The sequence below is a fragment of the Lotus japonicus genome, chromosome 3 (genome assembly GCF_012489685.1).
Source record: "Lotus japonicus ecotype B-129 chromosome 3, LjGifu_v1.2".
Taxonomy (NCBI): Eukaryota; Viridiplantae; Streptophyta; class Magnoliopsida; order Fabales; family Fabaceae; genus Lotus; species Lotus japonicus.
The window spans coordinates 68,622,221-68,648,069 of record NC_080043.1 but is presented as its reverse complement, the minus strand read 5'-3'; the positions used below and the strand labels follow the sequence as shown (position 1 = coordinate 68,648,069).

At 35.0% G+C, this 25,849-nt stretch overlaps 4 protein-coding genes across 6 annotated transcripts; all 4 read right to left on the bottom strand.

The window, feature by feature from the left end:
* Positions 1 to 9: 9 nt before the first annotated feature.
* On the bottom strand, positions 10 to 2,554 carry LOC130742359 (uncharacterized). Of its 2 annotated transcripts, none has more exons than XM_057594464.1 (2): positions 2,491 to 2,554; positions 10 to 913 (listed from the first exon to the last, which is right to left on the bottom strand). In XM_057594464.1, exon 2 carries the CDS (start codon positions 893 to 895, stop codon positions 269 to 271), a length of 627 nt encoding a protein of 208 aa, XP_057450447.1. In that variant the 5' UTR covers positions 896 to 913; positions 2,491 to 2,554; the 3' UTR covers positions 10 to 268. The 2 variants fall into 2 exon arrangements, with proteins under 2 accessions (XP_057450447.1, XP_057450446.1); XM_057594463.1 differs by lacking the exon at positions 2,491 to 2,554 and adding an exon at positions 1,450 to 1,522 and having other exon boundaries at positions 11 to 913.
* Positions 2,555 to 13,899: 11,345 nt separating this feature from the next.
* On the bottom strand, positions 13,900 to 17,832 carry LOC130745471 (lysine-specific histone demethylase 1 homolog 2). Of its 2 annotated transcripts, XM_057597757.1 has the most exons (3): positions 17,715 to 17,832; positions 15,870 to 17,593; positions 13,900 to 15,098 (listed from the first exon to the last, which is right to left on the bottom strand). In XM_057597757.1, exons 2-3 carry the CDS (start codon positions 17,407 to 17,409, stop codon positions 14,401 to 14,403), a joined length of 2,238 nt encoding a protein of 745 aa, XP_057453740.1. In that variant the 5' UTR covers positions 17,410 to 17,593; positions 17,715 to 17,832; the 3' UTR covers positions 13,900 to 14,400. The 2 variants fall into 2 exon arrangements, with proteins under 2 accessions (XP_057453740.1, XP_057453739.1); XM_057597756.1 differs by lacking the exon at positions 17,715 to 17,832 and having other exon boundaries at positions 15,870 to 17,708.
* A 1,605-nt stretch (positions 17,833 to 19,437) lies between these two features.
* LOC130745470 (phytohormone-binding protein CSBP-like) lies at positions 19,438 to 20,649 on the bottom strand. Its single transcript, XM_057597755.1, has 2 exons — positions 20,446 to 20,649; positions 19,438 to 19,746 (listed from the first exon to the last, which is right to left on the bottom strand). The coding sequence occupies exons 1-2, from the start codon at positions 20,624 to 20,626 to the stop codon at positions 19,457 to 19,459; spliced, it is 471 nt and encodes a 156-aa protein (XP_057453738.1). The 5' UTR covers positions 20,627 to 20,649; the 3' UTR covers positions 19,438 to 19,456.
* Positions 20,650 to 23,495: 2,846 nt separating this feature from the next.
* On the bottom strand, positions 23,496 to 24,948 carry LOC130745469 (phytohormone-binding protein CSBP-like). The gene is made up of 2 exons (XM_057597754.1): positions 24,732 to 24,948; positions 23,496 to 23,917 (listed from the first exon to the last, which is right to left on the bottom strand). Exons 1-2 carry the CDS (start codon positions 24,910 to 24,912, stop codon positions 23,628 to 23,630), a joined length of 471 nt encoding a protein of 156 aa, XP_057453737.1. The 5' UTR covers positions 24,913 to 24,948; the 3' UTR covers positions 23,496 to 23,627.
* Positions 24,949 to 25,849: the final 901 nt, after the last annotated feature.

The following is a 25,849-nucleotide window of genomic DNA, read 5'->3' as shown; positions in this document are numbered from 1 at the left end:
CACAGGAAAAACAAGCTTAGAATTAAATGAACACTGACCGTGAAGAATGAAAGGGGAAATAACATTTCCATGTGGCATAAAGTGAGCACAATATCATGTTGTAGTTTATCTAAAGCTTTCACATTCAACACTTTACCACATAATTGCCTAAAGAATGAAGACAATTCATTCAAAACAGCCGAAACCTCATCAGGCAGTGACCCCCGCATAGCCAATGGTAAAAATTGCTCCATCAATATATGAAAATCATGACTTTTTAGCATCCCATTCAACCGATGATTGTCCCCGCATAGAATGAACTTGGAATCTTCGCATGTTCAAATGCGTCATGTAGTAGTTCTAAGATCATCGTCATAGCCTTATCAGTCACCCCGCATAAGGTCTTGATATGATACAACTTCACCAGAAAAGAAAGCTTAGAATACTTTGTGCACCCTTCATACAAAGGTTGTTCTCCATCTCTTGCTAAGTCATAAAAGTCTCTAGTTTCATGCCTTTCTTGAGTTGCATCTGGTATCACTCCTTCACCATCGGGGACGTCTTCGTTTGATTCTTCTCCATGGTGCATATCAACTCCAAAAGCACCATTGATCATGTTTTGAATAGGATCTTCATCAACCATGGTTTGTTCTACTGAATTTGGAACATTTTGAGGAGAATTATTCATAGTTTCTCCATGATCAAACCAAAAGGTGTAACCTTTCGGTAACTGCTTACAAATCAGGTGGTCATACACCTCATCTCTAGTTTGCCTCTTTCTAAATTCGCATCGAGGACAAGGGCATATAATTTTACCCTCAATTGAACTACGCTCAAAGGCAAAGTCAATAAATCTCTTTACACCTTCCTCATACGCCATTGTATTTCGTGGCATCTCAATCCATGACTTATCCATTGCTTTAAGATATAACTTCTGGTCAAATCAAAGAAAATACAAGTCACAAATTACTATTTATACTTCATACCAGCAAGCATGGGGTTATTATTTATTAAAGCTTATGTAATCTAATATTCTCTAGAAAAAATTCATATAGGTTCAGCCTTTAACTTAGAGTAATTACAATATTGATCATAAAAACACTTTAAGTATAACTTTGTATATGACATCAATACGTGGCCTATATAATAATAGCTTTTCTCATCCATTTTGGGTGGCATCAAGGGACAGATTCTCTATGCATAATAACCACTTTTTGCTCTACTGCCATGTGCATTATGTAGTATAACTACAATCTAAGAAGTAGCACCCAAGTTGGAAACTGAAACCAGAGTTTCAAATTGTAATTTAAAAACCTGATCAAAACCATAGCTTCCCTTTTTTAATTGCAAGTAAAAAAAGGAAATCACATTCACAACAAAAAAAGTGAGAAAGAAATCGCATTCAAAAATTGCAGAAGGCATGCATAAACAGCAGCATTTTAATTGCAAGTAATTTTATTTACAATAAACCTGGATGATAAACAGCAGCAACGATGACTACTACCCAACCCCAAGATCCAATTTAATTACAGCCTCAATCCCTTGATCAAGAGTTGTACTAATTATACATAGAATTGCATGACAACCCTTTGCCTGATCTTCAACTTTGGTTTATTAAGCCTAGGTGAAGTCATGATTAGTGTTGATTTTTTATGATTCTCCCCTCTTCATGAATTAATTTGAAATTGAGCCAACTAGATGGGTTTCAATTAACTGGGTTGACGACAGTGACTGGTGAAGTAGTCTTCTTAACTACTGAGTTGTCTCTGGGTGTTGACAGAAATAATACTCAATGCTTGATGTTATACTTCATCTAAATTTTATAAGGGTAGTGTTATGCATTAAATGACATCTTGCCCGGAGACCTTTGAATAACTAGTATACTTGGGAGAAGTTGCATTGTAGAAGGTTGTTTTATCTGTACCAAAATACTTTGGGTTCTAGAATCAAATTAAGATGATATAGGTCAGCTTAATGATTAATCTGGAAATTGAAAAGAAAACATTGACTAGAACATCAAAAAACATTCAATTTTACATTGCTTTGGTTTTACACAGAGCACTGGTTTCACACCTATTGATTGTTCATCTATATAAGCCCTAATAGCCTTCCAAAAGTAATATCAGAACAAAACCTCTAATCATGTGATCATATCAGTTTCATACATATGATGCCAGCACTTAACAGTGAAGATTCTACTATATTACTTTCAATGGAGTAGCATGAACATTGAACAGTAATGTCACTATGGTTCCGAAAACAGCAACCCAACATTTAATTTGAATTGACCCTATGATCCTCCGTCGAGGATTCCAACCATACACCAGAGTTTTATACTAACTAAAGCTATGAAAAAACAATGAGAGAACAAAAATTTATCATCATAATCCTCTATAATTCACAGCTTAATCATAAACACCAGAGTTTTCTAGAAACATAACATCGCATTCAACCATCCAAATTGAAATTGCACATCTGAGAAGAAATTGAAACTGAAAACTAGGTGCTTACCTTCAATCAAAGCTACAAGGAGAAGAAACTGAAACCCAGGATGAAAATCTGAGTGAGAACTGAGAGCACAAACACCAGTTTTGATGAGAATGTGGAAATCTGAAACCTAAAATCCCTAATTCCTAACCAAAACAAACAGATCCAAATCAAAAACCTGAAATCTAAAACCTAAAATCCCTAATTCCTGATCAATTCGCGAGATGAAACGAAGTGCTTACCTTCAATCAATGACTGAGCTTCAATCTGGAACGCCATTTACGTGAGCTTTGCTTCTGAGGTGTTCGCCATCGCTGAGAGAGGAGTGAAGAATTACGATGCTAAGAGAGGTGAAGAATCACGATGCTGAGAAGAATCGCGATGCTGAGAGAGGAGTAAAGAATCACGATGTTGAGAAGAATCGCGATGCTGAGAGAGGTGAAGGTGTGGTGGGTATTTCCTGAGATGAAAAAACGCGATCTGAAATTGCTTCTGAGGTGGGTTCAGGTGAGGTGGGTTTATTTTAGGTTTTCATGATTTAATCATTCTGCGGCGCCTAGTTGAACCGCCTCTGAAATAACCGTCGCAAATGTCTAAAAAACCGCCACTAGTTTACACAAACCGCCGCAAAATTGTTTGAAAACTGCGGCGGCTTGCATAACCGCCTGGAAAAGTGCCTCAAGTTTACATTTTGCGGCGGTTTTTGCGTAACCGCCGCAAAATGTCCGTCGCTAAACACCAGTTTTATTGTAGTGAAGCTTAAAGCTTATTAAATCTATTCTCTTTTTTTTTATCCTTGTCTTAAATACTCTATTGGTCCCTGAAATTGTAAAGGGAATTAAACATGATCCCTGTAAAATTTTCACATCAAATTAAGTCCTTAATTTTTTTTTAATCTAATTGGATCCAAAGTGTGTCTGGTGTAACTTGTTTTTTACCCAGTCAGCTTTTGGTCTCGCACTTGCGAGACCGGTCATGTTTAACTTTAAACTCATTTTAAAAGTGGGTTGAGAGGTTCAAATTGCGTTGAAGAGCCAAACATCTCATCCCACCTTGTTGTTTAGATGTATAGACATATTGATCTACAAATTGAGTTCATTTTGTATGCAGCTTTGTACCATTTCTAAAACCCAAACCGGGTGAGATAGACGTGTATACTAATGGTCGTTACCTTGATGATGATGGGCAGACTGCCTGTAGAGGGATCATGCGCGATCACACAGGCGCATGGGTCAACAAATTTAGAAAAAGTATCCTTTGAAGTCCATCTATAGATTATTTCATTTTGAAGTGAGTGGGTAAAGTCACAGTATGACAATGGCCAAAGATCTAAACATACATCAAATTATCATTTATTAGCATAGAAATAATTTTAACAATTAAAAAATGTATCTATTTAAGAATATGAAATTAATAAGTTAACTTGAATTATTTAAATTGAGTAATAAGTGTGTAATGTCATGAAATAAATTTTAATATAATTTTTTATACTTTTTACCTAGAAAGTCTTTTGCTGTGACATGTCAAGAACAAGAAGAATAAATTAAGTTTAACTTTTTTAATTATAATAAGTGATAACTTAAATTAGGGGTGTATAAGGGATGGGTTGGGACAGGTTTTGGTTAACCCTAACCTGGCCCTAAATATTGATCGGGTCAATTCATAGATCCTAACCCGTCCCTAGACCCGAAGCAACCCGACATTATGCGGGTCCAATTTAGGACGGGTCTATGTAGGACGGGACCGGGTTGGTCCGAGGGACAATAAGTTTAAGACTATTTGATACTAATTGTAAAATTTAAAGATAATAACATACTAAAAGAGTTATAAGTTGGAACTATTTTTTGGAAGAAATAACTTGAAAGGATCCAATTCTTTCATAATCTATTGCACTTGAGGTTTACATTTTGTTTGATCATTTCTTCACATGTCTCACATATGCATAATACACACACATGATTTTCTCTTGTTAGAACATGAAAGTGTGCATAGTTTGACAAACGTTTATTTAATTCATAAGGTAGATGTTAGACATTTTAATCTCATCTACATGGTAAGATAAATTTGAGCACCATGTATCACATTTTAATCATTATAACAAATTAAAATTTTATAAAATATATACGTGGGACGGGTTGAGTGACCCGAGTGTCAACCCGAACCCGACCCTACCCGAAGTCGGGTAACTCAAAGATCAACCCGAACCCGGTCTCTTTTAATAATCGGGCCGGGTTCAACCCGGCCCTAAAGGCTTGGGCCGGGACGGGTTGGCGGGTAGGGCCGGGTCTTGTACACCCCTAACTTAAATAGCCTATTGACATAAAAATAACCTAAAATATTATCTTGTGAATTTAATTTTTTTAAACTTATTTGGTTTGCGAATGTTTTCTCACAGCCTGATAGTCATGAAACTAATCCCTTGAGGCTCTACAATCACGTTAAGTGGATAGTCAATGTCTCTCACAACAAATATTTATTCAACTTTGGTCATTATTATTTTCTCTATTATGCTTCATCGAGTAATTTTAAGTTTATTCTTGTTTAATATATTTATTACATTTTTTTGTTATTTGGATGCTTTTAATAAAATGCAACACATGAGTTTTGCTTTGGTTGAAAACTATTTTATATAAATTATTTGTTAATATTATTATTTTCTTATTGAATTTAATTTTTAATATTTTTGAGATACAAAACTCAAGTAAATTTTAAGTTTATGAATGTTGTTATTTAATGTAAGTAGTTGAATAGTTTTTGACATTTTTTCAATTTTAGTTTTTTTTTTTATTGTTTAATATATTTATTACAATTTTTTTTGCTTGGATGCTTTTAATAAAATGCAACACTTGAGATTTTCTTGGGTTGAAAGCTATTTTATCTAAATTATTTGTTAATAAAAATTATTTTTTTATTGAATTTAATTTTTAGTATTTGTGAAATACAAAACTCAGGTAAATTTTAAGTTTATGAATGTTGTTATTTAATGTAAGTAGTTGAATAGTTTTTGACAATATAAATTTTTTCAATTTTAGTTTTATTATTGTTTAATATATTTATTACAATTTTTTTGTTTGGGTATTTTTAATACAATGCAACACTTGAGTTTTGCTTAAGTATTTAATGTTAAAACTCAAGTGTGCTTTTTTATTTATATATATATATATATATATATTTATATTTATTTATAGATAGATATGAGCTTGATCGTTAAAATATATGAGCTTGATTGTTAGTGGATATTGTTAGAATAGCAGAAAGGATAATAAATTCGGCCTAAACATTAAGATTTGTGCTGGAAGAGTCACACACATTGAGGGGCTCTCAATCCATATAAGTATTAATTTTTTTAATTAAGATCCTAATCCACAGGGCCAACACGTCATGTTTAACTTAAACCTCATTTTAAAAGTGGGTCGGGTGGTTTAAAATGGGTTGAAGAGCCAACCATCTCGTCCCACCTTGTTGTTTAGTTATATTGACATATTGAACTAAAAATTGAGACCATTTTGTATGTAGCTTTGTACCATTTCTAAAACCTAAACCCGGTGAGATAGGCGTGTATTCTGATGGGAGTTACCTTGATGATGATGGGCAGACTGCCTGCAGAGGGATCATGCGTGATCACATAGGCGCATGTGTCAACGAATTTTTGAAAAAGTATCATTTGAAGTCCATCTATAGATCATTTCATTTTGAAATGAGTGGGTAAAGTCACAGTATGGAAATTGCCAAAGATCTAAACATCCCTCAAAATGGATTTAACTTTCCACCATATGATGATATGAGACCGGAGCTTACGAGTTTACGGTTATGTTTGATGAACCCTAAAGCCAAACTTGAAAGTAGATAGATAATGTTTGATTGTATCATTATCAGCCGTGTATCATTCTGCAAAAGTTCAGAACACTTCTTCTCAGTGTGGGACTGTGGGTTGCGGCTTGAACTCTCTTGCCAATAATATGCTCCTCTTCTTCTTTTCCCTCTCTTGCCAATGATCTGCTCCTCTTCTTCTCTTATTATTGATTCGGTGAAGTTAACATGATGGTGAATTCAAATCGTTTTCGTTTCTTTAAATTGACTGAGAAATTATTTTCACCCTTGTTTTTGGCTTTACTCTTCTTTCTGATTCGTTTTCATTTCTGTTGAATTGAGTGAGATTTTTTTTTCGTTTTCGTTTTTGACTTTGCTCTTCATTCTTTTGGGTTCTGATTTTCAATTTGCTGGTTTGGGTTCTATTGCTGCAATTGAAAGGTGGGGTGTACTGAGGTAGACTCCTGGAAAGGTAGTGTATGAGTCAATTTTGTCATAACCCTTTACTACTGGGTGTATTGAGGGTTCTGTTATGAAGTTCACATATTTCTGAAAAGAGGAATATTTTAAGAACATGGTAAAGAACAAAAAAACCATGAGCTTTTTAAAATAGTATTCATCTTTGTCATTGTTGTTTAACAGTTATAAGAATAATGTGCCAAACATGTAGTTCGTGACCTTCACAATTAGAATTAGAATTAGGTACAAGAGTTCTGAAATATGCAAAGTGGCGTGTGGGATGCTTGTTTACATACTTGTGGCAATTAGAAGATGATTAGCACTTGTGTAGGCCCTACATTATAGGCACGGAGATGATAGCATGACCTTGGGGGATTCCAAGTTCAAGTGCATTAAGAATTTATCTAGTTTAAAGTAATCCAATTTATAAAGCTGATAATAATTTAAAACTATTCTCAGTAGACGACCTGCATAACAGTTCCTGGAACACGTAGAAATAGCATTTGGAATGCAATGCTGCCAATAAAACCATGCTGGTCTATAATTCCAATCTGCTCTTGATGGTCTCCCCTAGGAACTCCATAACCCCAATTATTATACATTGATGATATTTTATATATGTTATTATACTCATTTTTAAGGTTTATGGTTTCTTTCTAATTCTTTACGTTCATCGTTAACAATTTTTTCACGAATATTTTTTCATTAATAAATAAAAGTATATGAAAAAGTCTTATAATAGAGCTGAAACACTATGGGAGAGGTTTGCATAGATGAAATTTTATCCAAACAAGTTTTCTATTTTTTGTTTCTAAAACATGTTTTTGGAACAAATTTATCAAACAGGTTTTTTTTGTTTTTTCATTTCTAAAACAGTTTTCAAAATCTAATTACCAAACAAGTTTTTTTTCCTATTGTTCTAAAAAATAGTTTTTAAAAATTATTTTACAAAACAATTTTGAAAACAAAAAAATTGAAAACACAATCAAACAGTCCAATTTTCTTGTTTTCAAAACTGTTTTCTAAAATAATTTTTAAAAACTGTTTTTAAGAATAATATAGGAAAAAAACTTGTTTGATAATTAGATTTTGAAAACAGTTTTAAAAATAAATAAAAAATAAAAAATCTTGTTTGATAAATTTGTTCCCAAAACATGTTTTGGAAACAAAAAAATAGAAAACTCGTTTGGATGTATCCTTAGGAAAAAAGTAATTATCATGAATTTATTGAATCAATTAATTTTTAATCCCACCAATATCACCCCCAAACTTACATGCCCATATGTCACACCCTTGCATGATATCTTTCACCCCTATAAGGGGGGAGGAAACCTCCGGTGCATGGGTAGCCAGAATCAACAAGATAAAAAAAAACCTGTATCAACGAACTATGTATTAATTTTGATTCTTTATTTTATTTACACAAAAAATCCCCGTTACAAATGATAGTATTTACCTGCAGGTGGCCAAGGAAATTCTGCATTTGGATTGGTAAGTGCATCCAAGAAAACCTTTGCGTCATGTGCACTTCCTTCCCATCCTGAATACACATATGTGAACATCATATTGAAATCACATGCACACATAATATTTTGTGTGACCGTTGTCTTTCTACCCCTGCATGACACTTGTTTCTCAGCAGGAACCCATGCGCTTACATGTGTTCCATCGATTGCACCTACACAATTCTACAACAAAAGCCAAATAAAAGAAATTGAAACTAGATCGTAGCAATATGACATTTATATAAATATGACATTTAAGATGAAGTTATTTACCTTGAACCAAGGATAATATTTCTTGTTATTCTTAATTCTATCAGGCATTTCTGTGGACTCTTGTTTAATCAACTCTTTTCCAAACCGACATACTGCCCTTAATACTTCCTTGAAATAACGAGAAACTGTTTCTGTGGAGTGTTGGAAGCGGTTAGCAGCAACTCTATGGCGAACACTGTGGCCAATTATGAACAAAAACATGGCAACTTTTTCTTCAAGAAGGACATCTCTTGAGTCGCTCAAGTAGTTCTTTCCCCTCATTTCATTACAAAAATTGAGAAAACATGTCTTCTCCATTCGAAATAAGTCAAAGCAAGCCGTTCCAGATCCATTTAACATCTCAACAACAAATGCACGACCATTTAGAGCAGAATTGTGTACACTTGCTTTATTTAAAATTTTTTGATAATATTGATACACTATGTCAACTATCATGAGTTCATCATCATCACTTGATTCATCAGAAGAAGAAAAATCATCAGAGTTACAAGCATCACTTGCTGAGTTAATATTGTCAGCCATTATAACTATAACCTATAATGAAATTCCATCACAATGCATTAATAAATAGCAATTCAATCATTAAAATCTAATCAAATCAATAACACTAATGGAGGCCAATGAAAATAATATCATAATACTAGAAAAAATTATGAAAACAGTCATACTAATCAAGTCTAAATAATAACGAAAATACACCATAATACTAAAAGTATATCAAATTCAAAATCTAACTTAAAAGAAGCAAAATTTGGCCTTAAAGTCTAACTAGCCATCCCTTTCTCCTATCACTAGGCATGGTAAGAAATGTTTCTCTCCACACAAGCTTCTCAAATTTTTCTATGGCTTTTGCAAAAAGATCATCTGAAATATCTTCAATCTCTCCAAGAACAGTCATACACTTGGCCATAGAATAGTCAGAAGTATTCTCCACATTCTTAGCCATAAGTTTCTCAGCTCTAGCAAAATTAATCACTGCCCTCGCCTTAGACGCCTCAGTCCATGCTGCAAGTGCCTCTCCCATTTGATTTGATTTAGACTCTTTCTTGGGTTTTTGCTCTTTTATAGGCATTTTGCGCTTTCCACTACGTGAGATGTGCTCCACTTCATCGTCTGTACTATCCTTATCAACATTTACATGAACCCCAGTGTTAAAGTATTGATCTTCAAGCTCATTTTCTTCATCTGTATTTGGTGGGTCTTGGGTAGAGGAATGATGCAATACTCCAGTTGCAGTACTTCTATTGAATATGATGCCCAATAACTTATAATGCTCACATCCTTTCTTCTGAAATTGAGCAGCCTCTTTATGTGCCTAAAATAAAGCAACTAATTATTCAGCTAACTGTTAAGAAATTTTACATATATATTAAACTATAACCTCACAAATAAATAATATTTATCGCTAAACTAATCATACCCGAATGTAAGTTTTCCAGACTTCTTCACTTGCAGTAACAGTGTTGGTTTTCGGATCCCAGCCAAATCCAGTGGTTTGCAAGAGTAAAGAAAACTCACGATGCATTGTACGCAATCTATTCATCTTTTGTTTTACTTGTTTAACAGTAAATGAACGACTTGTCATGGAATTCAATTTGGAAGTCATGGAATTCCATATTTTAGAGTGAAATACACCATTTGGCATATTTCCTTTTGTGACTTCATCAACCATAATGTATATAAAACATTTGACAATTCAGGCAGACCAAATCTTGGACTCATTTTTTTCAACATTAGAATCCATCTATCATAAATAAATACTGAAGTAAGTAGACTACAAGTAACTCACAAGTTCTTAACAAAGCATGGTCTAAAGAGGGATGAGTCCATAATATTGTGATCAGAAAAAAAAATTAGAATAGAAAGATTACAAAAATAAAACAAGCAAATAACATAGGAAAAACAAAATGTAGCTACAACACAGGGAAAACAAAGCACCATGTTTGATCAACTAATATGCCACTCAACTAATACACCTAAGCCACCAAGAATATATACTATCAACTGTAATTAAAGTCTGCCACCAAACCAGAATTTTATGTAAGAAACCAGATTTATGGCTATGCAACTAAGCCTAGAAACTTGCATCAATCAACTAGGAAAAACTAGAGAGAATAACTACAGTGTTAAATGGAGAAGATTTAGATTCAATGCACACCATAGCCAAGAGAAATTGAAAGAGTTAGATAAGGTTCAATTGCCACACATACAAAGAGAAATTGACATTCCTTCCCTTCACTTCAATCCATAATACATATTTGTAATTTAAATGCTAAATGAAATTTAAATAGATACATGGAAAAGATACTGGTATGATTGTCTTATAATTGATTAGAGGCTGCCACCACTTTTCCAAGTTAATTCGCAATTCTGGATCAGCTTTGGCAAAGTGTTGAACTATGCAATGTTGGATCAGCTTAATGGAAGTGTTAGTTACCAAGAGAGGGGGAACTTGAGTCCATATAGGTGTTGGTTAGTGGAGAGAGAGGTATTGTTGGATAATCATTTTCTGTTTTGTGAATGGAGAGAAATAGCTCATTGTATGAGCTTGGCTCTGGGAACTAGTAGGTCTCCCTCTTATTTCAATAATGCAAATACTGTTTCCCTTTCACAATCTCTGTTTTTCTGCCTTAGTTTTTATTGTTGGACTCAGTTTTGTATCAATGAACAACAAGTTATGTTTTCAATTATTTAGTTATTGTCACCTTCAAAAAAAGTTTTGGACGATCCATGACATATAAGCCACCTTTTGACAAAGTAGCACCCTATAGAGTTCCATCCATGACAAATGCTACATGTAATTTAGATAGATACCACTTAGATGATAATTATTTGATTGGTCACTAATCTAGATATCATCAACGTGCAAGTAATTGATTGACAAATTAATTAGCTAGCTTCTAATTGTGAAGGTCACACCATGGTATTGAACTGCATGTTTGGCACATTATACTGAGTTCTTATAACTGTTAAACGACAAGGACAGAGATGAATCTGACATTTAAAAACCTCATGCTTTTTGTCTATTTACCATGTTCTCATACTAAAACTTTTTCATAAATATGTAAACCACATATCAAAACACTCAATAGAAAGGGTTTTGTGTTTCCAGTAGAGTAGTAAACCCACCTAAGACACTGCCTTAACTAGATAAAGCACATCCAAAAGTAAGAGATACACAAAATACAGAAAGAGCTTTGTGTTCCAGAATCAAAAGAAGACGATGAGAAGAGGCATAATAACTTCACCGAATCACTAAGAGAAGAGGAGCAGATCATTATGGCAAGAGAAACAAAAGAAGAGGAGGATTACCTTGAGCAAGAAAGAACAATCGGAGTTGGAGCCGCAACCCACACGAGAAGAAGCGAATCGAAGCGATGTGCAGACTAAGGCAGAAACACGGCTGAGAGAAAAGAAGAGCGTTATTTTGAGTAGAAACCCTATTTTCTAATTGCTGATAGTTACAAACATGCCATTAATGAGAGATACAAAAAACACTCTGTTCTCCGGGTTTTTTCTGTTTCCAAAACAGAAATCCAAAACTAGAAAACAAAAACAATTTTTTTCTGTTCTCATTTTATTGTTTTAAAAACAGAAAAATAGAAAACTGTTTTCAAATAAATTTTGAGAAAACAATTTAACCAAACAAGTTTTTTTTTTGTATTTTATAAAACAGAAAACTGTTTTTAAAAACACTTATCAAACAGGCCCCAGAGGTCTCTCCTTTTCTTATTTTCATTAAAAATATCAAAGCACAATTAGGGTCTTTTGATCACTCTCTTGAAAGTTTTCAAGATGTTGTATGTTGTCACAATTTACATTTCACAATCACAAGCTATGTGAGTCAACATTGAAATACAAGTATATATGAGGTCGGTCCTCGTGCAACATGTTTCCACTCTTACGTTATTTTTTATATAATATTTTATTCATGAAATTATCCAAATAAAAATATAAAAATAGCAGAAAAGTTAATTTTTTCTTTCAAAAATTTGAATGTTATAATCATTTCTTAGTAAAATGTTTCACAGATTGATGTCACAGACATGGTAATTAAATATAGAGTTAACTCGTAGATTTATACGATTTTACTATTCTACATGTACTTTATGTGTTAACTGTTAAGTTCCCACATGGACACGCAACCGGTTGAATGGTGTGGGGTCTAGAATTTGCACGTAGAATCGGTAGAAACTATGAACCTATGATGTTTTGATTTGACCCAATTTCCAATTGACCTGGTTTGTTTTTAAAACCCAGAAGAAGAAGAACCGGTCCAAATTTTCCCTAATAAACTTAACTTCCCTCACAAATCATGTCCCACCGATGCTCTCCCCAAGTAATTCAGCACGTGCGACTCCTTTCCCTTTTTCGGAATATACTTTACACCTTTAGGTTTCTTTGGAATGCCCTTATCTACACTAGAACCGGTCCAAACAATTTTAAAAAAATCCAATTCATTTGGTTAAAAAAATCGGTCCCTTCCATTTTTCTTAATTATCATGAGTTCTAAAGAAATTTTCAACAACAACACATTCACTCTAGAATTCTTGAAGACTTCTTCACTTCAATTGCACAACATTCCCCTTAAAGCTAATAGGAGTTTTAAAGATAAATATCAAAAAGTATAATTAGAAACAATTAAGTAAAGCAAGATACTAAAATTAGAGCTATACTCATGGTTGTGTTGTTAATCATCCAAGTCCAATGAAAAAGTGGGAGCAACATCTCTTTGGGAAAACAATTCTGTAAAAAAGAGAAAATTATCTGTATACAAATAAGTGCTTCAACCATTTTTGGTGTTAAGGTGATCAAAATGTAACAACATAGCACCTAACTTCCAATCCTCATTCACAAGAAGTTAGATTCAAATAGCGAATAGAAACATCCTAAGTCCAATAACGGAATGTCACTCAACCGCTAACACTAGTCAATACTAGCTGGTTATTAGGAACCAGGTAATGTTGAAAACCAAGTAGGATTGCCTATGCTTCATTAACATAAAAAATTAAAGGCAACATAGGAAGAAACATTATTTATCACACTATCAACCGTGGCTGAGCCAGGATTTTGGGAGAGGTGGTTCAAATGTAAGGGATCAAGACCCTCTGGCTCCAAATGGTGTCACATTCTCAACCCCACCAAATTACATTAAAAACAAAACTGATTAAACTGAAAGAAAATAGAAATTCAAGAATTCCAATTTATTATCAGAGAAAACAGATCAGAAGAGCTAGATAACTGATATGCAACTGTTGAAGTTTCAATTGGTTGAACCGATTTTGGAATGAGCATGATTTTGTTAGATTATGATTTTTCATTAACTTGAGTAAAAACATAAGCACAAGGATTGTATTGTATATGTAAATAAAAGTATACCTTAGTGTTGGTAGCCAATGAAATTTATTCCAGTAACATGTAAACCTTAATCCAATGAAGGAATTAACGAAAGAATTATGAAACAAGCCCAATTGTGGTAAACAAGACCCTCTAAAAAAATACAGTAATGCCATCTATGGGACATGAACATAGATTTTGTATAGATGATGATACAATTGGGGGTTTTTTGTACCCCCTCTCTCTATATCCCTGTATTCTTCACTCATCAAATGGACTGTTAATATCTCTCTGTCCTCAAATTTCAAAGGACTAATTTTGCTATGGCTACACTCCAAGACTTCCTTCAGGTATTGAATCATGTATCTGATAAGACCTTCAAAAGCTTTCTTCTATCTCCAGCAGCAAATCAATGATCTGCTGAGTCTATGTAAAGACTTTGCAACAGAGAAGCACAAAAGGCATGCTCATTCCAAGCAATTATTCTGAGAAGCCGCAAGGATGACTCACACCAAATACAGGGAACCTGATGTCTGTTTAGGATATGGTGTTATGCAGTAATCTTGCGATTCCTGCCCCTGCCGCCTTTTCGCGAGCTGGCAATGCTAGCAATTACCGAGTTACCTGTACTGTATAAAGCATTCAATCCCATGAGCTTCAACCCGAGGCTTTTTGTCAAATATGACAGCCTACTTTCATCCCCTCCTTCAATTTGCTGTAGCTGCTGCACATGTTCACGAGATATAATAGTGTAAAGCTGCAATGGCAACTTTGCAGGATCTGGATAGCTGCTTGATAGCTCCTTGGAACTTTCTTCAGCACCAGCAAAAGTGATTTGCAGAATCCCCATTGACTGTGGACTTTCTGATGAATGATCGAATATAAAAGCAAAATTTCCAAAGTCCAAATCAGGCTTCTTGAATAAACCAACCAATGTATTATTGTTTGGTATCTTAGGCATGGACTTCCTAGGATTTTCCAGAACATGGGCTGATTGGTAAATGCGTGAAGCTTCTCTCAAGCCACTCAAGAAAGCCCCATGCATGGTGGCTGGATATTGCCTAGTTGTGGCTTCACCCGCAAAGAACAGTCGGCCCCCCACGTTTTCTGCAAGTATATCATAATCACCACCAGATGATTGCACACCAACATGAGAGTACGAACCATAAGAAAGGGGATCACTTCCCCATCTTGTGCAAATTGACTGTATTGGATCAGGTACAGTGATGCCTTTAGGATTATATATACCTGCAGAAATAAATGCAATCAAATCATGTCATGGATGGCCAAGCTGATTAAACAAACTGCAAGATTCAGAGGCATAGTAAAAAATAGCTAGAAATATATCAACACAACAACTTAACAATATGTCTCGCAATACATATGTCACAAGACATAAGTTAGAACAAAAATAAATGATATACCCAAACGGTGTTCATAGATAGCCGAGTGGCTGCCTCAAGCTCCTATCTTGGAAGAAAGAAAATAGAGCAATAAAACAAACAAATAAGGTGCACAGAGTGAGTGATTGTGTAAAGTCCCAACTTTGATGAGAATGAAAACAAAGCAATGAAATAATCAATAGGGTGCATTTAGTATCACTCCTTCAGTTACTATTGATTCAAAAAATTTAATAAGCTTACAAAACAAAGAAATAATCAATAGGGTGCATTTAGTATATCACTCCTTCAGTTACTGCTGATTGAAACCATTCATGAATCGTGTGGTTCATATTGATGACAAAAACCAAATTGATTCCTGGATGTATCACACAATTCAACACCATTTGTGATTCATCACATGATATGAATTGTTAACTTGCCAAATCATATCAAATCGTGCAATTCAAATTGGGAATCATGCGATTTTGACAGGAAGCACATAATAAAACAAGTGGGAAAATCTACAAAGTGAAATATATTAAAGCCTGTAACATTCAGCATACAAACACCATAAATAAGATAACAGCAACAAGGCATTTAGTTTTTCATCATTAAGTCATAAGTAAAAGTTAGATACCTCTTAGAACGGTCAAAACGCGATGGAGCAAAACGGATGGATCGGTGGCTTCAAATAGTTGTGCGGCTTCACCAGCCACCAGCGCAATTAGTCCTGGGGCCCCAGAAACAGTATGGTAACTGTAAAATAAGAAGAATTCCCCGCGTAGATGACTATGTTCATTGAGACATCCAAAAGTGTCCAGATCTTCCCCCCAAAACACATGGGGAAAAACCATAGCCACTTTGTTTAGCAGTCCAAAACCCAGCCTGTCAATTGCTTCCAGCTTTCTTGCAGGTAATTCAGGTTCAAAACTGATGGTCTTCTTTTTCAGAACTCCAAGAGGCACAGTGCATAAGGCGAAATCTGCTTGAAAGACTTGATCTCCAGCAATAACCTCCACACCCTCATTTCCATATCTGATGGTGCTGACTGTCTTTCCATAGAAGATGGGAACTCCTTCGCATAAAGCTTTTATCAATCCCCAATTGCCTCCAGCAAGAAAACAGTGATCACCACCCATTTCATAAGGATCATCCTGATCCCAATGGGCTGCTGAAAGATTTGAAAGACATCCAGCATTTGCATATTCTAAATTGGCCAGATTCCAATCAAGCAATTGCTTCTCATCAGTACTTCGCGCCACAGCATATACATCCCTGAGTTTATCCAAGACTGCACCCAGCGAGATATCGCTTCCAAACCCACCCATAATTTGCCTAAGCTCCATAACTTTGTCGAGCAACCTATTGAATGCGAATTCAACTTTTGAATCTGTCTCCTTATCAACAGGCGCCCCATCTGGCTTGTACAAAGGGCAATCATCCCTGACTTTATGAAGCGGTATAGAAAGCTGTCGAGCCAGAACTCCCAGCGGGTTCGCATGAATTCCAGTAATAATACTCCCACCAAGATCTAAAGCGGCAATTTTACCCTCGCCCCCCACTTTCTGGGTATAAACTCTGCCGCCAGGGCGGTTCCTACCCTCCAAAACCACCACCTTGAAGCCAAACGACATGAGCTGCCTCGCGGCCGCTAGCCCTGAAAGGCCAGCACCAATAACAATCACAGTCCCTTCAGTCGACTCAGGCAACTGAGAAGTAAACGACGGCAAAACACCGAAATTTATATACCCATTATGAAAAAGGAAGTCATAAGCAGAGTGAAGCAAATGCTCAAACTTGCTGACCACTGTTTCTCTAATCTTCCCCTTTGTCAACCACATCCTCACATTCCCCCTCCACAGAGCCAATATATGATTCCTTACAACCATATAATCATTCTGCTCCTCCCCACCCAACTCACTCACAACCCCAGCCCTAATCTCATCCTCAAGCAAAGCATCAATCGGAAAACCTACCGAAAACGCAATCATAGCCTCCCTCTCCGTTTCTTTCTCCAAACCTTCCAATGTCTTAGTCTTCTTCTTCAACCTCCCACCCAATTGCGCCTCAAACACGTCATCCTCATCCATCAGCTCCTCATTGTAGCTCCGCGAATTCGCCGCCTTCTTCCTCAGCGACCGCTTCAGCGCCGTGCCATTCGAATTCGGGGTTCCCATCAAGAACTCAAAATTCCAACACGCGCCTAAATCTTCAAATTTTAATTCAACTATGCTAGGTTTGATTCAAGTAGCGGCAAGCAGTAATCACTAAATAGATTTGAAATTCAATTTGAAAACTACAGAGACTACTGCTACTACTTATCTTTCCGGCAACCGTCGGTAACAGCTCTAGATCGTTGTTCTGCGAAGAAAGAAGCAGAGAATGGTTCAGTGTGCAGTGTTAGCGTGTTGAACAACAGAGAAATGAAACGAGAAGAAGAATTCAAAATTGAGAGAGAGAGGTTATAGTGATTGGGTTGGACCTGGAAGCTGCAGCTGAAAGAAGACGATAACGGACACCAAAGAATCGATTAAATGATTCTGGAAGTGGATAGAATAGAGAGGTGAATTTATAGATGGTCCTGGGCCTATTGGCCCACTCATAAAAACAACAACAAAAAAAGAAAATGTTTAAATTTCATATATTGAGGGAAAATTTGACCAAAATATAAATATATATATATATATATATGGACAAAATTAATTGAATATTAATAACCTAGAAAATTTTATTTTATAAAAATATAAAATTAATTATTTGGCATTATGATGGTATTAAAATTATTTATTATTATTACATAATGTTTTATGGTAGTTTATAGTGAAATTTAGATTATTATCATTTGTAAAAGTATGGTCAACAAAGAGATAAGATTATTTCAAAATCATGTTTAATGAAGAATCTTGAAACGACGTTTAATGAAGAATCTTTGTTGGAAAAACTTGGTGGACTTGAGTCTCTCTTTGGGTCGTCTTTTCAAAGAGGTGTACTTCCCCTATACCCCTATGTTTGGACTAGTATCATGCGCTCTGGGTGGGTGTTTTGAAAAAGGGGGTTTGTGGAGTGTTGGTAATGGAACAACAATTAAGGCTTGGGATGGTAATTGGCTTTCCTTATGCCTCATGTTTACCATGATGAGGTTGCAGATGAGTTGAGAATTACTTTTGTTTCTGGTTTGTTTTTACCTAACTCTCTTGTTTGGAACATGTCTTTGGTTGAACGTGTTTTTTGGAAACTTACGGCCAAGATTATCGTGATTATTCATTTGTTGTTGCAGGACCGAGAGAGTGTATTTCGTTGACCATTTACCATTAATGGCATTTATACCATAGGTCGAGTTACTCTTTCATCCAAAGGTCTTTATCCCATTTGGTGGCTTCTTCTTCTTCTTGATGGAGTTTATACCACGAGGTTGGGTTACTCTTTCATCTAGAGGTATTTATCCCATTCGATTGCTTCTTCATCGCTACCCAAGCATCTTTGAAAGAAGTTTTGGAAAATCAATACGATCCCTCGCTGCAAGGAGACTGGGTGGAGGGTGGTTCTAGGTCTTCTTCCCGTGTGTGCAAACATCCTTCATCGTGGCATCGTGGATGATCATTCTTGTCCCAGGTGTTCATCGGAGCCGTTTTTGCTCAAAGGTCTAGAAAGTCTGGTTCACGTCCTCGCTTGAGCTGCATGTGGGTACAGGTTTTATTTTAATTATTTTATGCTATTCTTTCTAGCTGATGCAAATGCTAGTAATAAGTTCCAATTTACCTGATTTTCTATACTAATTTACGCACTTTAATGTTCTAAATGTGCAAATTATCTTTCAAATTATCCATCAACAGGTTAATTAAGAAAGTAGTTAGTTTCTACATAGATGCTATGTTAAATATGCTCTCTTTGATTTTTAGTTTAGGAGAAAAGTCAAGAAGATGAAAGCAATTGAAGATTGAAAGGCTGGTTTGTAGTTTCTCTTAACAAATTAAACCGGTTTGCCATCTCTGATTGTTTTTCCATTGGCTCCCTCCACATAATCCACCGGCACATATTTGATATTCCAATGCCAAAAAAAAAACAAGTACTCACTAACACGCACTAACACTTACACTTTTGTGAAGAGAAGCTGATCAATCTATTCATAAACCAGTTTATTATTTTTATTTCTGCAATAAAACGAAAGATAGAATAACTGGCCTCATATAGTTAATGGATATGACAATATTATAAATCGACCTTTCAAGCTTCATTCTGCAGATAGTTTTCTAGGCGCTTAAGATACATTAAAGTGGATTGTGATGTCTTCGTCGGCTTAACCTTTTCATCTATCTCATCAGATTCATGATCATAAGAGATCTTCACATTGACCAAAGTTTCAAGCTCCCCTATTGAAGATAGTTGGAAAGTTGTTTTGTAGTATGACAAACCTTGACTCAGATAGCCCCCTTCAATCACTTGCAGCCCAATTTCATGGGAAATCTCATCAAACTCTGTGATCCTTTCCCTCTGGAAACCTAGTGGGGATACACCTGATTGATATATATATATATATATATATATATATATATATATTCATTTCCAAGATGAATTTGATTAAGTGGGTAATATTAAAAAAGAACATGAAAATGTGTACATAATATAAGCTTTGTCATACTGTAATCAAGAAAAACTTGATTCACAAGTAAAATTAAATGACTTCTTTACAAACAAGTTTTAGCACAAAAGAAACAATTATATCGTAAGTAATTTATCACGAATGTTAGATATAAAAATATAGTTCATGGGTGAACTAGTTTTTAACATAGTTTACTTAATTTGTCTATTGTGGTTTTCAATCGGCTTGACAAAAAACATAAAGAAAATGTTTAGAATTAAAAGGGAAAAAGAGACTAACTTTTTTTCAAAAATTTAAGAAGTCATCTCCTTGTTTGGAGTTTTAGAAAATTTGGAACTCCTATATATACAAAAAAACGAATTAACCAACTTCCTCCTCTCTTGCTCTCCCCTTTCCTTCCCCTCAAGTTCCCTAAAAGATTATATAAATTGTAATAACGACCCTTTTTTAGAGGAATTATTTAAAATTTGATAAAGTTTAATCTCACAACTTTTTAAGAAACTTTTACAATAAGACAAATAACTTATTGAATTGAATATGTACTATATACAAGTACTAAAAGTTATTTCCTTTTTCCTCCCAAACATCCTCCCCAAAGAGAAGCAATACTCACCAGGAAAAAAGTTAAAGATGAGGATTGTATCAACTCCTCCATCGCCTTCAATCACTTGCACATCTTTCACAATAGTTGGGAGAACTTTTGGAGATATGAAAACGAAATCCTTGGACAGAACAGTCCAGAGGGTTTCCAACCCCACACTGACTCTTGTTTGGGTGTTGAACTCCTTTATCATGGCTCTTCAATATGTGCTTTCACAAAGTAGCAAGATGTTGAAATATATTGTAGTGTGAGAGATTAGAGAATCACGTGACTTGATAAAACCCCTCTTTTATAGATGGTCTGGGCGTATTGGCCCACTCATAAAAACAACAAAAAAAAAGAAAATGTTTAAATTTCATATATTGAGGGAAAATTTGACCAAAATATAAATATATATGTGGACCAAATTAATTGGATATTAATACAATAGAAAATGGTATTTTACAAAATTAGAAAATTAATTATTTGGCATTATGATGGTATTAAAATTATTTATTTATATTACATAATATTTTATGGTAGTTTATAATGAAATTTAGATTATTACCATTTGTTAAGAAATGGTCAACAAAGAGATAAGATTATTTCAAATTCATGTTTAATGATGAATTTTCAAACGACGTATTTGTTCAGAAAAAATATTTTATAACTTGGTATCTATAAAAATCAGAAAATACATTATTTGGTATTATGATATTATTAAATTCATTTATTATTATTCCATAACATTTTATGGTAGTAGCTTAGAATGAAATTAATTTTATGGTAATAATAATAAATTTGTTGACCATAATTTTATAATATAGGGACTCGGTGGTTTTGGACCACCATGTCCGTGGTTGACACTAGTTGGGAGCCTGAGGCATATTGGAACTCATGTTGTTGGACCATCATGTCTGTAGTCGACATTAGAATTCGAGGCATAATGATATTTTGAGCTCGGCGTCGTTGGGACCATTATGCCGGTGGTCGACGCTAGATTGGAGCTGAGGCACAATTATAATTTTGAGTTCAGTGTTGTTGGGACCACTATGGCGATGGTTGACACTAGATTGGAGCTAAGGCATAATGGTTTTAAGAACCATACAATTTCTTTGGCTTTAAGGCATTTGAGAGAAATCGGTAGGACCGACAAAGAAAATAGCAGTTTGGCTGTTAGAACGCATTGGCATGCTATTTTCTTGCAACACTCCACACTAATGACTAGTCGACAGAGTTAGTGATGATTGTAACCATGGAAGGTCCTATACCATTAAATGTTATGATGACCGTCAAAATTCGATATTACTTGACTTTAGTTGGACGGAGTCTCAGATATCGCACATTGGATCAAGTGTTTTCAAAATGTGGCCACATAACAAAATTAGTCATTAGTCGAGATTCGTTTTCAAAATAATTTTGGGCATTCCTAGAAAATAGTTCATACATACATAATCCGTCCAAAAGGGGGTGAGGTCGCCAAGACTCTGAAAAATATATGCATCACGAGAAAAGGAAAGCTAATATACATGAAAGTTTGAGATCGCCCAAAATAGGAAGAGATCGCTCGCGGTGAATATCGGTGGATTTGCCTGCTAATAATTTGAAACTGTCAAGTAGCTAACGACTTGATTAGCCATTTTTTATTTGGGGTGGTTTATCAAACAAATGATTACATTGGGCTAAGTAGGATCGGTTGTGTTATTCAAAGGGAGAGGGGGCTTGGTTTTCATGACATTAAAGCTTTGAATATGACCTTTGTTGGAAAAAACTTGGTGGAGGATCAAGTCTCAACATGAGTCTCTCTTGGTTCGTTTTTTCAAAGCGGTGTACTTTCCCTATACCTCTATATTTGGATTAGTATCCTTCGCTCAAGGTGGGTGTTTTGAAAAGGGGGTTTTGTGGAGTGTTGGTAATGGAAAAAAAATTAAGGCTTGGGGATCATAATTGGCTTCCCCTATGCCTCTTCTTTATCGGGATGAGGTTGAGGATGAGTTGAGAATTACTTTTGCTTTTGCTTTGTTTTTATCTAACTCTCTTGTGTGGAACAGATCTTTGGTTGAACATGTTTTCTAGCAACCTATAGCCAAGATTATCTTGTCCATTCATTTGTCGTTGCAGGACCAAGAGGGTGTATTTTGTTGGCCATTTACCACTGACAACGTTTATACCATGAGGTTGGGTTGCTCTTTCATCCAGAGGTCTTTACCCCATTTAGTGGCTTCTTATTCTTCTTCTTCTTCTTCTTGATGGCATTTATACCACGATGTTGGGTTACTCTTTCATCCGGAGGTCTTTATCCCATTATGTGGCTTCTCCATCGCTACCCAAGCATCTTTAAAACAAGTTTTGGAAATCCTCTGCGATCCCTCGCTGCAAGGAGACTGGGTGGAGGGTGGTCCTAGGTCTCCTTCCTGAGTGTGCTGCCCTATTCCGACGTGGCATCATAGATGGTCTTTCTTGTCCCACTTGTTCATCGGAGCAGAAGACCATTCAACATGCTCTTTTGTTTTTGCCCCGGGGTTTGGAAAGTCTAGTTCACGTCCTCTCTTGGGTTGCATGTGGATATATACACGTTTTATTTTACATGATTTTATGCTTTTCTTTCTAGCTGATGCAGATGCTACTGATAAGTGCCAATTTACCTGACTTTCTATACTAATTTGGGAACTTATGTTCTAAATGTATAAATTATCTTTAAAAATTATTCCTCAACGGGTTAATTTAGAAAGTAGTTAGAGTGGTACATGCTTGATTCCCCTTAAGCAAGGTCTCAGGTTCGAGTCTTGTGTATGGAAAAAACCCTCGCTGGGAGAGTTAGCCCCACCATGATTTGAATGTTCCCGACTCGAACAGGATTGTCTCCAAATGAGGACACCTGTCTTAAATATGTTAGTTTTAGCATTTCTAACTCTTTGGTTTTTAGTGTAGGAGAGAAGTCAAGATGATCCAAGCAATGGAAGATTATAAGGCCGGTTTGTCAACACTGTTTGTGTTTCCATTTGCTCCCTCCACAAAATCGACCGGCACATATTCTAATGCCAAAAAAACAAATACTCACTCACACACACTAACACTTGCACTTTTGTGAAGAGAAGCTGGTCAATCTATTCAGATACCAGTTTATTATTTTTATTTCTGCAACAAAACGAAAGATAGAATAACTGGCCTCACATAGTTAATGGATATGTATGACAATATTATAAATCGACCTTTCAAGCTTCATTCTGCAGATAGTTTTCAAGGCGCTTAAGATACATCAAAGTTGACTGTGATGTCTTCGTCGGCTTAACATTTTCATCTATCTCATCAGATTCATGATCATAAGAGATCTTCACGTTGACCAAAGTTTCAAGCTCCTCTATTGAAGATAGTTGGAAAGTTGTTTTGTAGTATGACAAACCTTGACTCAGATAGCCCCCTTCAATCACTTGCAGCCCAATTTCATGGGAAACCTCATCAAACTCTGTGATCCTTTCCCTCTGGAAACCTAGTGGGGATACACCTGATATATATATTCATTCCCAAGAGGAATTTGATTAAGTGGGTAATATTAAAAAAAACATGAAAATCTGTACATAATATAAGCTTTGTCTTACTGTAATTAAAAAACTTGGTTCACAAGTTAAAATTAAATGACTTCTTTACAAACAAGTTTTAGCGCAAAAAAAAAAAGTTATATCGTAAGTAATTTATCACGAATGTCAGATATAAAAATATAGTTCATGAATGAACTAATTTTTAACATGGTTTATTTGCCTCCTAATATAACATAACTTAACGTTAATTTTCCCTATCATGTATCGATCAAGAAAAATCTAATTCGCCAATTAAAATAACTTTCTTAATTTCAAATTAATTTGTCTATTGTGGTTTTCAATAGGCTTGACAAAAAACATAAAAAGAATGTTTAGAATTAGAAGGGAAAAGAGACTAATTTTTTCTAAAATTTAAGAAGTCATCTCCTTGTTTGGAGTTATAGAAAATTTGGAACTCCTATATATACAAAAAAATGAATTAACCAACTTCCTCCTCTGTTGCTCTCCCATTTCCTTCCCCTCACGTTTTTCACACTCCAACCCTATAAAAACTTACAAGCACGCCCTAAAAGATTATATAAATTGTAATAACGACCCTTCTTGTAGAGGAAAGTGCTCATCTACTTCTCCCTCACAAAATTATTTAAAATTTGACAAAGTTTCATCTAACAACTCTTTAAGAAACTTTTACAATAAGACAAATAACTTATTGAATACAAGTACCAAAAGTTATTTCCTTTTTCCTCCCAAACATCCTCCCGAGAGAGAAGCAATACTCACCAGGAAAAAAGTTAAAGATGAGGATTGTATCAACTCCTCCATCGCCTTCAATCACTTGCACATCTTTCACAATAGTTGGGAGAACTTTTGGAGATATGAAAATGAAATCCTTGGACAGAACAGTCCAGAGGGTTTCCAACCCCACACTGACTCTTGTTTGGGTGTTGAACTCCTTTATCATGCTCTTCAATATGTGCTTTCACAAAGTAGTAAGATGTTGAAATATATTGTAGTGTGAGAGATTAGAGAATCATCCATTTCAAAGGCTTGAGGAAAAGACAAAAGTGCATCATTGTCCTATAAGCTTTAATATTGTTTTTTTATTTTCTAGTGAAGGATTAGGAGAGAGATTCCTTTTTTATAATAATATTGATATTATATATATACGCATATGAAATAGGACATTGGAGAATCTTAACAAGCATTGAGAAAAAAACGAAAGGGCATCCTGCTGCACCATCTCATTCACATTTAAGCATCAAATGTATTTTTTCAAAATGAAGGAGTCTTTTTTGGGAAAGCCAAAGTTATATATATAAATAGGCACAAGGGGTGCACCCATAATTTACAAAGAATAAAAAGAAGAAGAGAAGCAAGTAAAAGCAACAGGTGAGGAACACAGAAAAAGAAAACTGGTTGCAGCACTTAGGCTAAAACAGATGTGTGTTTTGTTGCAATAAAGAAACTATTGGACCAACAAGATGTACGGTAGTAGATGGTTAGACTTTTTAAGCATTTAGTCCAATATTTAATTTTAGACACCGCATAATGTTTGTGGTAACTCCTAATGTGCACCACTTTTTAGTGGTGTAATTTTACACCATTTTCATTAATCTGCTATAAAAGGTCAACACATATTTTTTAAAAAAAATTTGACATATAACGAATTTGTAATGATATTTTTTTTAAAAAAAATGTATTGACTTGCTATAACCGATCAAAGAAAATGTTGTAAAATTACACCACTATAAAAGTGGTGCATATTAAGGAGAACCAATGTTTGATGGGATATAGTCAAAGGATTAATCTCATAATTGTTAGTGTAAGATACTTTGGAGGAAAAAAGACTATGAGAAATAAAAATATGAACTTGATTCAATTACACTTTACTTTCTCTT